The sequence below is a fragment of the Epinephelus fuscoguttatus genome, linkage group LG2 (assembly GCF_011397635.1).
Source record: "Epinephelus fuscoguttatus linkage group LG2, E.fuscoguttatus.final_Chr_v1".
NCBI classification, from domain to species: Eukaryota; Metazoa; Chordata; class Actinopteri; order Perciformes; family Serranidae; genus Epinephelus; species Epinephelus fuscoguttatus.
In genome coordinates this window covers 1,625,842-1,640,000 of record NC_064753.1, presented here as the reverse complement: position 1 = coordinate 1,640,000, position 14,159 = coordinate 1,625,842, and the positions used below count along the sequence as shown (strand labels likewise).

The following is a 14,159-nucleotide window of genomic DNA, read 5'->3' as shown; positions in this document are numbered from 1 at the left end:
CACCTCAGATTCCCCGCCACGGATATCAAGCATTATGGCATTCACCCACGGTCCCGTGAGTTGGCAAAAGCCGGGGGTTACTTTTTGTTTCATTATTCCTTACTTGGAACCTTCGGGTCAGTTGATTTACTGTTTTGAAACTGAACTGAGTCAGAGCGAACAGTGGATTTTCTTTACTTCCTTGTTTACGAGAAAACCTGGGGTGGAGTTTTCTTTTGTTTAGCAAACTGTGTGGATTGAACTGAATTGAACTGTGATATGTTATTTGGAAATCCCAGAGTGGAGTTTTTTGTTTGAACTGGATTGAACAAAAAAATATATACTTTCTTGAAAGTGATTACAGTTGTATTTGTATTTTTGAAAATTGAGTATAATTCTTTTGTTCTACAGAAACCAGGTAAAAACAATTTAATTTTGGTGTTAAGGGTCCTGTTTTATGGGTTTTATGATTTCTTTGTGGGGTTTGACTGAGTAAAAGAAATATATTTGTTTCATGTGTCAAACTGCTACAAAAGATATCGGCCTATTTTGTTTGTGGAAGACAAGAAGAAGATATTGAATTTGTTTACATTTTGTGCTGCTGAACCACCGATAAGCTTTTTGGATACTATTTAAATAAAAAACAAACCTTATGGGACAACTTGGAAGCATTCTTTTTTTTTTCCTTCTTAATGCTTTGCAAAGTATCGGATCTGACTCTGTATCGGACTTGGTTTCAAAATAAAGGACTCGGTATTGGATCCGATGCAAAAAAAATTGGGACATCCTTAGTTAATAATATTTGCAAGTTGCAGTAGTGCTCTATGGTTGCAAAATATGACAAAATAGTATCCTTAGTGGTCTGGAGCCCTGTAGATAAGAAATGTGCTTCGCCTTGCTTACACATTGTCGCTCAGGAGAAATGATCTGAATGAGCGGAGGAGTGTCTGTGTGACACATCATGTTTTTGAATCTTTCTTTGTGTGTGTGTGTGTGTGTGGAGGAGAGCGCGAGAGAACCGCAATGAAGAAGTGTGTCATGCAGGTGGCTTAAAGAAAAAAAGTGATTTTATACACTGCATGTGGAACAAGCTGCGATACATCGAGTATATTTGATACTCTATAAAGAGTAGTGAGTGATGGTATAAAACAGAGCAGTGAATAAAATAGCATCAACAATGCATCCAGGTATGAGAGAAGTAAATGCTAGGATAATAATCTGTCAAACAACACAAAAAGTATCAAGCAGACGCTGATGTCATAAGTATTAAGTGAGTGTCACAGTGTCACCTTCTTGGCCTCCCACAGCTGTTTGGGAAGGGGCTTACTGACACCAATTAGATTCTCCTCGTTAGTCAGGGTGGGGAAGGAGAAGACTGCAAAGACGAAGGTACAATTGAATTAAATGTGTTATATACACAAACTAATACCGTATATATTAACTATCCATTACTGAGATAATGTTCAACTCACCATTTCCAGAGCTATCCACCTCTGCTTCATTTACACTAGCTGCATGCCAGCCTCGATGAGAAACAAACAGGGAAGGGAAAACAAATTAAAAAAAAAAACAAAAAAAAAACAAAAGCAGAGGAACATTAAAGTATATTCAATATTAACCAGCTGTTTGACTCATCCTGGCATGTCTGGCACAATAATCAGTCGCTCTGACAGGAACAGGCCCTTTGGAATAAACATTGAAATTACTGTGTAGTTTCATAAACACAAAAGCTGGGCATCTGGCATCATGTTATCAGTCACAGAGATGAGGACCGGAGGAAGAGAGGTTGGGTGGAGGGTTCAAAGACTGAAGGGAGAGCCGTTGTTTTTCTCAACTCTCCCCCCCCCCCCCCACCCCACCCTTTAACTTCTGTATTCCGCATGTGTTCTCTTGTGTTTAGCGACAATGCTTCCAGCGCACTCTGTTACTTATTTGGAAAATATTTTTTGTTTCTTTTGATACCTACTTCAAGTCTCCTCAGCTCACAGACTTCAACTCAGCTTCTCTTGCATTAGCCTTTGAACTACTGCCCACCCATTACTTGTCCTTCCATGCTCTCATTCTCTCTGAGGCTCTTTCATTTTGAGGGGCAGCTTTTCAGCTGCAAGAGCAGATGGGACAATGAGGCAATACAACAGTCCGGCATCATTACATTCCCCCCTCCAAAGTGTCTACTTGCTGCTGCTCGCAGAGGCATAACTGGAGCAGAAACAGGACAACTGGGATAGAAAATGGCTGGTTCATGTCCCTAGTTGGATCACTTTCACCATGCAATGTATTCAGTATGGGTGTTAAGTGTTGGAGCTTCATAGTAATCAGAGGTCTTTCAGCTATAGAGGTAACATTAGATTATTTTTTCTACCACTGATGCTGCTCCTTTTCCACTGACAACAATTGGCAGAAAAGAGATCACACCAAAAAGACTAGCTGTAGGCTACTCCTCTGCTCTAAGTGTTTACACCCTGGCACTGTGACTCATAGCTGTAATTCTTAATTGCTTCTTAAATCAGCCAGGGCTTAACACCACTCAAAACCCACTGAAACCTTTAGTAGTAAGTGGACCTTGAAGCGTTTATATGCATTAATTTCGGCCGGATCATCTGAACTGCATATATTCTAATCCTCACTCAGAGAAAAAAAAAAAGCATTGCATAATGTTGGGCTAAGGCAAAACTAAACCCCCGAGCTTGCCTGAGAAGGCAAACCCCCTATATTTAAATATCCCATGGAGAGAGAGAGACTCTCACTGCAGCCTGTTTTATTTTGTTCTGAAAATGTTGGTGTGCTGTCTTGTCGTTCCGTGGACGATACATGGGGTGCAGACTTTCCTCTGTGTCACCGATAATGAGGAAATACAGTATATACAGTGTATATATATATATATATATATATATATATATATATATATACAGACACACACACACACACACACACACACACACATATATATAGCCTACACATATACATGTACATATATATACTGAACAAAAATATAAATGCAACACTTGTTTTTGCTCCCATTTGTCATGAGCTGAACATTTTCTATATACACAAAAGACCATTTCTCACAAATGTTGTTCACAAATCTGTCTAAATCTGTGTTAGTGAGCACTTCTCCTTTGCTGAGATAATCCATCCCTCCTCACAGGTGTGGCATATCAAGATGTTGATTAGACAGCATGAATATTGCACAGGTGTGCCTTTGGTTGGCTACAATAAAAGGCCACTCTGAAATGTGCAGTTTTGCTTTATTTGGGGGGGTCAGAAAACCAGTCAGTATCTGGCGTGACCACCATTTGCCTCACGCAGTGCAACACATCTCCTTTGCATAGAGTTGATCAGATTTTTGATTGTGGCCTGTGGAATGTTGGTCTACTCCTCTTCAATGGCTGTGCGAAGTTGCTAGATATTGGCAGGAACTGGAACACGCTGTCATATACACCGATCCAGAGCATCCCAAACACGCTCAATGGGTGACATGTCCGGTGAGTATGCTGGCCATGCAAGAACTGGGATGTTTTCAGCTTCCAAGAATTGTGTACAGATCCTTGCAACATGGGGCCGTGCATTATCATGCCGCAACATGGGTTGATGGTCGTGGATGAATGGCACAACAATGGGCCTCAGGATCTCGTCAGGCATCTCTGTGCATTCAAATGCCATCAATAAAATGCACCTGTGTTCGCTGTCCATAACATACGCCTGCCCATACCATAACCCCACTGCCACCATGGGCCACTCGATCCACCACGTTGACATCAGCAAACCGCTCACCCACACGACGCCACACACGCTGTCTGCCATCTGCCCTAAACAGTGAAAACCGGGATTCATCTGTGAAGAGAACACCTCTCCAACGTGCCAGACGCCATCGAATGTGAGCGCTTGCCCACTCAAGTCGGTTACGACGACAAACTGCAGTCAGGTCAAGACCCCGATGAGGACGACGAGCATGCAGATGAGCCTCCCTGAGACGGTTTCTGACAGTTTGTGCAGAAATTCTTTGGTTATGCAAACCAATTGTTGCAGCAGCTGTCTGGGTGGCTGGTCTCACCCGATCTTGGAGGTGAACATGCTGGATGTGGAGTTCCTGGGCTGGTGTGGTTACACGTGGTCTGTGGTTGGATGTACTGCCATATTGTCTGAAATGCCTTTGGAGACGGCTTATGGTAGAAAAATGAACATTCAGTTCACGGGCAACAGCTCTGGTGGACATTCCTGCAGTCAGCATGCCAATTGCACGCTCCCTCAAAACTTGCGACACCTGCCATCAATATCTAAACAGCTGGCAACATAAGTGAGTACACCCCACAGTGAACATGTCCAAATTGTGCCTGAAGTGTCAATATTTTGTGTGCCAGCCATTATTATCTAGCACTGCCTTAACCCTTTTGGGCATGGAATTCACCAGAGCTCACAGGTTACTTCAGGAATCCTCTCCCACTCCTCCATGATGACATCATGGAGCAGATGGATGTCAAGACACCTTGCGCTCCTCCACCTTCAGCTTGAGAATGCCCCACAGGTGCACAGGTGAGTTTAGGGCTGGATACATACTTGGCCAGTCCATCACCTTCACCTTCAGCTTCCTCAGCAAGGCAGTTGTCATCTACTAGATGTGTTTTGGGTCATTACACTACTTATCCCCCACCTACAATGCAGTCTTGGGATCCCTCCCCAGACGACTTCACACCCATTCACCCCTGGTCCCACCTGACCCTAACGACTCATATGGTGGACAGGTGGGGCAAAGACTCACATTGTGACCTTAACGACTCACATGGTGGCCAGGTGGGTCAACGACTCACATTGTGACCTTAACGACTCTGAAACTAAGAGCTCATGTGACCCCTACGACTCTGCAAGGGTTCCCACCCACACAGGGTTTAAAGCCTGCAACTTCGTACCAGTCATTTAGAACTGAAGAAGCTTCTTGGATGAGAGGCGAAACATCTCCAACAAACGCAAGCAAGTCCAGTTGCCTATGATATTAGCACTTATGATTAACAAATTTATTATAAATTTTGCTACTAACACATTCTCCATTCACATCACACAAGTTTTAGAACTGAAGAAGAGTGAGTTTTTATGACATGTAATGAGATACAACTGTGTAAACTCATTTCTGAACACTAAGGTTTCATTATACCAAAAAACCCACTATTAAAGAAATGACAAACAAGTCTATTGTCAAAAGAATTTTATTTTTAAATAAATAAATAAAATATTAGCAAATATAAAAAATTAAAACTACAAAAAACTTAGTAAATAATATGCAATAAACAGATACATAAATATAAACACAACAGCATTTTATCTGCAATACTAATAGTTAGGGTTGGGCATCATTTGGGTTTTTTCCGATACCGGTGCTGAACCAATACTTTTAAAACGGTACTGGAGCTTAAACGGTGCCTGAACTGATACCTCAAAATATGAGTTTTTTTATGGAAGTTGAAAAGAGGCACAAATGGGCCACCTTTCACAAGTGTGTGGGAATTTTGTATAACAGTTTTAAATTATAATAAAAACAATGTTTTTATTTATTTATTGCTGAGGCAAATTAGAAATACCTAGAAATAAATAGGTATATGAAATCTATTAACAGTTTTAAAAGCTAGCTCCGTTGTGTTTGATAACATTGTTGAACGTAAACAGAAGTGACGCCCAATGGTGCTTAGCGTGCCTTTAAATAATAATATACACTCAACAAATTAACGAATGAATGAATGAATGAATGATTCTGTTACGTGTAGCGTACAATAGAGGGAGACACAGCATTAAAAAAAAAGCACCGAATGGAGGCACCGTAATGCGTTTTGTTTCGGTCCGGTAGGTATCGGTTGTATAGGTACCGGTTCCATATAAGCACTGACTTTCGGTACCCAACCCTACTAATAGTGTCCAATTCTTTCCATTTAGGTGTCCATCCCATCCTGTGTTGTACTCCGGATATGCCAGAAGAAACCTGATCCTGCTGGTCACTGCGCTGGTTTATAGCTGCCCCTTGGCTGAAGTGAGAGAAGTGCATGGGATGCCAGGTCCTTTGGGATGGGGATTTTCTTCATCTCCTCTGCAAATGGCACTGGGTTCTCAAACACCTCCACAAAGATGTGCTTCATCAGGTCATCTACAGTCTGTAAAATTTTGCATTTAAGTATTTATTTGAAATTTAGTGCTTCCCTGAATCCACCTTTCTTGTATATATTTCAAGTTTTGCCACAGCTATTTCATATATTTTACCCTATGTTGGTAATAAAAATACAATTATTTACAAATTACTGTATGTAGAGTCTGTTTTTACAGCCTTTGCTTAGGGTAAAACTAAACTAAAAGAATACGTTGCTTTACTTTTCCAACATTTTTTAAAAACTCTGCTAACAGCTATACAAAAAATATGAAACTTATGGAATCGCAGATATCTCTGTAATAACAGAGTCGCCAGGGTTACATGTTGAGTCATAAGGGTCTACTAGCTCTTTTTATGTTTCTCCCTCTATCTCACCCAAGTCAACCTAAGTTGAGGTTGACTTGTACTGTGTTTCAGGTACTGTATCTCAAACACAAAAACACATAATTTCTGTGTTACATACCTTTGTTTCTTGGGCTACTCCCTCAGAGTAACCCTGTACAGCTGTGTGCTGATCACTACCATCTTCTGAGATGCCACAGACTGTGTGTGCCAACTGCGAAGGTTTGTGGAGGGTCCATTTGGCATCCTACATCCTACATCCTGGAATCTGGCTATAGTGGAGAGGTGTTGGTCACCAGGGCCCTGCTGTGATGTACTCTAAAAGACAATGGAAAAATTAAGTAACTTAAACTGATATTGCACCAAGTGAAAACAGTCAACATCTAAAGTGCTGAACGGTGTTGTCCCCTGTAAAATTAGCAGACCAAACAAACGTATTCAAATGTATGTAGAGACAGAGACACACACTCCCTTCATAACATATATTCCTCCCCAGCTATGTAACTCAACAATACTGTGAACGGCCTCCATGTAACAGAGCTCCAAGTAAAAAAAAACCACGTTGTACATTTTCCATAAAACGTATATTAAAAGCTGATTCATAATCAAACCCGTGCAGCCACACATTTTGACAAATAAATGCAGGTCTTAACTCGATCCCAGGCCTGACTGCTGCTGTGCTGTCGGGTCCATGTCATTGGTCCGACAGCCCACTGGTCTGACATCCCATTAGTTCAACTGTCTGCGGTGCTGAACGGCTCCTGGCGGGCGTATTTCTACCTTGATGGTGGGCCGTGACCGGCCCTGGGTCAGCTGGGAAAGGCTTGAGGCAAAGCAGGCTCACAGCTTATGTGTTTTCACTTTCTTTTTCATTTTAACCCACACCATGATCTTTTCCTGACCCTAACCAAGTGGTTTTTGTGCCTAAACCTAACCAGACCTTAACCACAGGGCATCATGATGATTTCGGAACAATGGGACTTCGGAACAATGGGTTTAATATGGTCGGAACAATGGGCTGTCGGACCAATGGGCAGTTCCCCTGCTGTCAGCTAACTGCTCGAGCTAGTGGCAGCTAGCTGCTTAGATCAGGCATCGCACAAATGTTGAAACTTTTGTCAATATGGGCATGTTGTACATCTTAGCTCTGTTAGTTTCTCCACAATTCAGTTGTTACATTCATCTTACTGAGAGCACCCAGCTAGCAGTGTAACTTACTGTAAGCTGAGTAGCAAAGCATTTTAAAACAATAGCTTTGGTTAGCCAGTCAGCCGAGGCCTACAGCTAAGCACTGGGTGTACAGCCTAAAAGGGGATTTATGGTTGTGCGGAGACCCTACGTGTGTAGCCTACACACGTCGCCTTTGCCGTTGTGAGCATTTTTACTTGTGCGGTGGTGTATCTGTGTCACTCTGCAGTTACAACTCCAAAACACTAGTCGGCTGCAGAGGTTTCTGTAAAGTGCTGTTCAGTTTAGTTGATTCAAAACACACCCAAAACACACATTAATTATGGCTTAATAGAGACAATCTGAAAAACAAGTACACCAATTGGCTTCACTACAACTCGCAGCATTCACAGATGAACATTTGTGTTAATCTGGACACATTTTCCCCACAAATACAACATGCTAACCTTATTAGCATAAGCCTATGGCATTTTACATTGTATAAATTAGCCTAGCAACTAGCGATCTTTTCCTTTTCCTTTATAAAACCAGGGACAACGGCAGCATTTAACAAAGGTAACGGCACACAGTTTGGCTCCATAACAACTCACAATGTTCACTGACAAAACAACGGTCCTGTACTAAACACGTTTTTTAAACAAATACAACATGCTAATGTTATTAACACAAGCCTATGGCATTTTACATTGTATTGATTAGCCTAGCAGCCGGCGATCTTACCCTCTTCTCAAATGAAACCTGGATAAATCCCTGAAGGATAAATCACACACAAGACTTAAAATGCTATTTTAGTGGAGGCCTTACTGTCTTCACAATTTATTGTTTCTTCTAAAAGTAAATACAAACTCCGTTTCCCCTGAGGGAAATGGTGTCAGTATACAGCGACAGACAAGAGGTCTGCGTCACTGTGATGCGTAGTTACAGTTCTGGGGAGGTGCATGTTAGGTTACAGCATAGGTTACGACTTAGACTCCAAATCGACATGGAGCCTACGTCGTAACCTATGCGTCGATTCAATGCAGAGCTAAAAATTACATGTAACGTTAGCTCCTACAGCCATCTACTCCACACTTAAACGCTCGGTAGCAGCTTCCTAGTTTTTTTACACAACAAATTCACAACTCATAAAGCATACTTACAGGTCGCCAGATTTGCCCAACAGAGTGGGAACTGCCTCATCTTTCAGCAGTAACCACTGTGAAAATCCAGCTGTAAACTGTTGTCAGTTTGTGAAGCAGTCCTCAGGAAAATAGAGGGAACACAATAAGGTGTCATGGTTGTATTGTGGAGGAATTGTATCTCTAATAAATTCCAACCACTTCTTCTTTGTTCCTTCTTCCTTGTGCAGTCCAAACAAGGGCAATTTTTGGCAGCTCCTCAACAGTTCAAACTCTCTGCAGCCTCTGCTCTGGCTCTGCTTGAAGCAGGTTTGTTTGTGGGTGTGGCTCAGTAGTCTGCAGGCAGGTGCTGTGTGCATAGCTAATGTGTTACATTGTGAGCCAATAAATTCACAGAAGTAAAGGGAAGAAGTAGAGTGAGCCGTTTCAGGCAGCTGAGGAGCTCTGTGTCTGTGGGGAGAGAGAGCTCCCTTTAGCCTGGACTTTTTTTTTTTTTTTTTTTTTTTTTCACTCAGCAGACATTATAGAGGTAGAAAAATATTATATAACACACTAAAGAAGGGGGAACCCCAAAAAGCATAATAGGTCCTCTTAAATTGTAAAAGCAGCTTTTATTCCTTCGCCCGTACTAGGATGTGGACTTGACTGAGTGGAGACTGCTCCATGCTGTAAGCTATACACTACATTTGGACTTGTGGGCTGGTGGTGGATTTCCACAGGTGCAGACTCCTCCCCCCAACACTGGTGAACATCCAGGGAAAGGACATTGAGATGGTGACATCTTGTAAGTACCTGGGTGTTCGTCTTAACAATAAACTGGACTAATCACATAACAGCACTGTGCAGGAAAGGCCAAAGCAGACTCTACCTGCTGAGGCGGCTCAGGTCTTTTGGAGTGCAGGGGGTGCTCCTGAAGACCTTCCTTGACAGTGTGGTGGCATCAGCCATCTTCTACGGAGTGGTCTGCTGGGGCAGCAGCGTCTCGGTTGCAGGTAGGAAGAGACTGGACAAGCTGATCAAGAAGGCCAGCTCTGTCCTGGGATGCTCTCTGGACTCTGTGCAGGTGGTGGGAGAAAGGAGGATGACAGCCAAGCTGTCATCTCTGAGGACTAAAGACTTCCATCCTCTGCAGGAGGAGATAAAAGCTCTGGAGAGCTACTTCAGTGATAGACTGATTTCACCCAAAGTGCGTGAAGGAACGCTATCGCAGGTCCTTCCTGTCTGCTGCTGTCAGGCTACATAACCAGCACTGCTCACAAAAAAACTGCACCATGGACACTTTAGGGACACCATAATGTCAGCTGGGGGCCAGCAGGGGGAACTACTAAGCAGGGCACATAACTCCTTGAGATCAGGTGGAGAGATCCACTTCCTGTCAGGAGAAATCCAGGAAGAGGAAGTATTTAAGTGTGGGAGTGGCCTATTGGAATCCATTTTGTTTGAGGCCATGCGGCAAGGTGAGTGTGCTTGCTGATCCTGTAAGTCCAGTTAGCTCCTTTAACTTTAGCTTATATTGTAGTTATGCTATGTAGTGTGTGAAATAGAGTGTGGTGAATGTGACAGGAAAGCTAGTATCAGCATTGCTTCTGCCTGGAGCTCGCATGTATGGAGCCTGGGTTTGGTTGAAGATGGCAGTGCTGTTTGGGCTGAGAAAGCCATGCGTAAGTAAGGAGGAAATCCAGGAAGAGGAAGGTTATTTAAGTGTGGGAGTGGCCTATCTGAATCCATTTTGCTTGAGACCATGCTGCAAAGTGAGTGTGTTTGCTGATCCTGTGAGTTCATTTATCTCCTTTAACTTTAGCTTACATTGTAGTTATGCTATGTAGCGTGTGAAATAGAGTATGGTGAATGTGCTAGTAAAGGTAGTATCAGCATTGCTTCTGCCTGGAGCTCGCATAAACGGAGCCTGGGTTTGGTTGAAGGTGGCAGTGCTGTTTGGGCTGAGATCACTGTCTAGCCTCCTGGAGGTGTCATTGTTGTGAGGGCTCGTCTTGGGGAGGTAGACTGTACAGCCTAACCCGGCGGGGGAGTGTGATAGCCCAACAAGGCTTCCTTCCCTGGGTCTACCTCCTCTGTGGTAGTATAGGTAAGGTAAAGGAGGTTGTTCGGTTAGTGTGGGGAGCAGTGAGACCTGGCATTAGGGGAGTGTCTCTGGGACGCCAGAGATCACTGTCTAGCCTCCTGGAGGTGTCGTGGGACCAACTAGACGAAACACCGGTGAAAGGAGGTTCCCACCCGATGACCCCAAAGACATGTTTGTTATCACTGCTCACTGGTCTGTATAGTTAAGCCTTGCCATAATAGCTTGTCGTAGGGCTTAGGAGGTTATTCACTGAGTGCTGATCCCTTTTATTTATTTATTTATTTATTTATTTATTTTTAGAGCACAAACTTCTTGTGTTTATTTGAATTCAGAACTAGCCCAGCTAGTGACTGCTGTGAACAGGGCAGCTGACAACAAGGGAAAGACCATGTGACCGCTTGGAAAGACAGCTGACAGGAGGGAAAAGACCCCAATAGTGCTGGCATGGGTTAGCAACCCATGGTAGCAGTGGTGAGGCCTAGCAGCCTTACTACAACCAAAAATTAGCTACAACATAGGAAAAATACCCCAAGAGTCAGCGAGAGCAGGGGTGGAAGATGGCTCACAGGTGGATTACACGGTAACAGACATTGGAACAGACACGACTATGACTTGGATCTGTGACTCAGTGAAGGATAGGGGCACGGACCTATCCACCAGTGCTAGAATTAGCAGCACTCAGGGCAAGGTGAGCGCATCTGTAGAGGATAAAAGTAGCACAGTTGAGAACAAGATGCTTCAGGTTTGTCCTTGCGGCTGGCAGAAAGTAACATCAGTGAAAGGCCTCAGAACTCATCAGGGAAAGAAAAAGTGTGTGGCAAAGAAAGGGCAGAGTAGCCGCATTGATCAGTACTTCCTAAGAAGTCAGTTGAGTCAGTCGGATGAAGTCCAGCTTGTCGTAGGGCTTAGGAGTTTATTCACTGAGTGCTGATCCCCTTTTTTTTTATTTATTTATTTATTTTATTTTTATTTTTTTTAGAGCACAAACTTCTTGTGTTTATTTGAATTCACTTTAATCCACTGCTCACTTTTTATCCACTGCTCATTATTATTATTATTATTATTATTATTTATTGCTGTCTCTTGTATTTTTTTGTACCTTTTTTTTTTTTTTTTGCATGCCTAGTTTTTTAAGTTTTTAAATTTTGAAATCTTCAATCTGACTCTTTCCCCGTGACTGCTGTAAGACTGGAATTTCTCAATTGTGGGATCAATGAAGGTGTATCTTATCTTATCTCTTATCTTATATTATTATATGTACAGTACTATTTTATACTTGTTACTTAACTTACAGTATGTTACATTGGAAATTCAACTACCTCTTTTCATTGTGCAATATATGAACACATTGATGGCTTTGCTCGAATTTGTAATTAATTACTAGCTTTAATCAGCAACATAGACGATAGCACAAATGTTGCCGTCCTTGAGCATTTGACACTGAAAAACACAAATTCAACCAAGTGTTCTATTAGATTCATTATGAGGCATACAGTAAATCTGAAATAAACCAGACAAGAGCATTCTGTAGTTACTGAAAAAATGCACTCAGCACTGTTTAATCACAGTGGTCCTCATTTATCAAACAGCGTAGAAACAGGTGCAGATCCAGAAGGAGAAGTCACCTTATGCCAGGTTGCACGTGTGATTCATGAAACGTTCATATCGCGTCAATCACGGCGTACAAATAATCGGATGTTGATAAATGTGGTGGCTGAAAACAATCGTAATTTGAATACCACGCCCCTATATATTCACGCTTTAGAGGGCTTGCCGCTAGAGTTGACAACACAGAGATGCAGAAATCGAGCAAGAAGAGAAACTTCTCAGACGACAAAATCGAGACCATAACGTCAGAAGTCCAGAGAAACAAATTAGCTCTGTCTGGAAGCCTAAAAAGTGGCTTCAAAGGAAGTCAGAAGGCAGCAGTGTGGAAAGAAATCACTGCTGCAGTCAACAGCGTTGGGGTTGACAAGGGAACTCCAGCTGAGGTTTGAATATTTAATTTGTACAGCCGTGATATTGCACAAGTCATATAAAATATATAAAAGCTTATTGCAATTTTACCTTTACAATTAGGTCAAGAAAAACTGGTCAGATCTGAAAATCGCCACCAAAAGACGTGTTGCTGCCCTTAAGCGCAGCAGCACCCAGACTGGAGGAGGCCAGCCGGACCCCAGCCTGGCACTGACCCAGATTGAGGAGCGAGTGGCAGCGCTTATTTGGTCTCCTTCGAATTCAGGCATAAGTGGCGGAGGAGACACTGATGCGCCACCTGTGGCTAAGCTAGATAATGGTAAATATTAAAATGTGCCCCATTCATAAGAAATACACATCTGCAGAGTTTATTTGACTGTTTTCAATTTATTAGGATAGCTCCTTGAGATGTAGAATTTCACAAAATAACACTTTTTTTTTTTTCATTTTTCTCAGACGAAGAGCCAGGTACCAGTGTTGGGCCCTCAGCTGCACAAAGCGCCTGTGTCCTCCGCCCCCCACGCTGGTCCACCACCATGACCCTGGATCCTGACTACAGAAGTCCTGGAAAAACAGGCAAAAATCTGTTGGTCGATGGCAGAAATAAATCAGTGTCAGGTAGCAATAAATGAGACATTAAAAGAGATGAATGAAAACCTCAAAAGAGTATCAAATAAATAAAATAAATCACTCATTGTTGTGCAGTGTTTTTCTTGTACTGAATAGTTTACTTGTTGGACATAAGTATTTCATACTTTACATTTTAGAAGCGCTGAATGATGTCCTGTCTCCTCCTTACAGCTCTCAGGTGGGGCTGTGCCAGACAGGGCTCTCCAGGCATGGGCTCGTCTGGCTGCGCTGGGGCCTCAAATGGTTAGCCATCGCTTTAAATTAATTAAATTGCTTGTAATTAGGCCTATGTCACCTGTAGTCTGGTCTGACAAGTAGGCTGTCTCAAAATGAAAGGGGAATTAATCTTACAACATAGGCTACATATTTTTAAGTGAATATGTGGCTGTATATGCTTTATCATTATTATTATTATTAACATCAACACTGCATTAGTATGATCTAATAACAATCATCCGACACAGCCACACACTACACTGCAAGTCCACACCGATTTAAAACTTGCGTACACGAGCTGAGACCTGGCCTGAGATTTGATTGTACCCTATGCTCACATCCAAATTGATAAATGCCGAAGTTGGCGTGGAAATGAGCGTACACACTCTATTCTGGCGTACGTTCATTTGATAAATGAGGGCCAGTGGGTTTATTTAAAATGCAATGAATTAGAAAACTATACAAACACAGTTTTTTTCCAACTGTAATGACTGTA

At 42.4% G+C, this 14,159-nt stretch overlaps 1 protein-coding gene and 1 long non-coding RNA gene across 5 annotated transcripts in view; one reads left to right on the top strand and one right to left on the bottom strand.

Moving 5' to 3' along the window:
• The window catches only part of crtc3 (CREB regulated transcription coactivator 3), a 146,144-nt gene that overhangs the window by 46,330 nt on the left and 85,655 nt on the right, over positions 1–14,159 (bottom strand). For 2 of the 4 annotated variants that reach the window (XM_049602966.1, XM_049602982.1), the window contains 2 exons: positions 1,452–1,502; positions 1,269–1,354 (listed from right to left, as the gene is read on the bottom strand). In XM_049602966.1, the coding sequence (XP_049458923.1) occupies positions 1,269–1,354; positions 1,452–1,502 (137 nt within the window). The remainder of the gene's footprint in view (positions 1–1,268; positions 1,355–1,451; positions 1,503–14,159) is intronic. The other 2 variants (XM_049602973.1, XM_049602990.1) reach the window with 1 other exon arrangement.
• On the top strand, positions 8,666–13,509 carry LOC125905645 (uncharacterized). The gene is made up of 2 exons (XR_007451673.1): positions 8,666–13,136; positions 13,274–13,509. It is a non-coding gene; the product is annotated as an uncharacterized LOC125905645 (long non-coding RNA).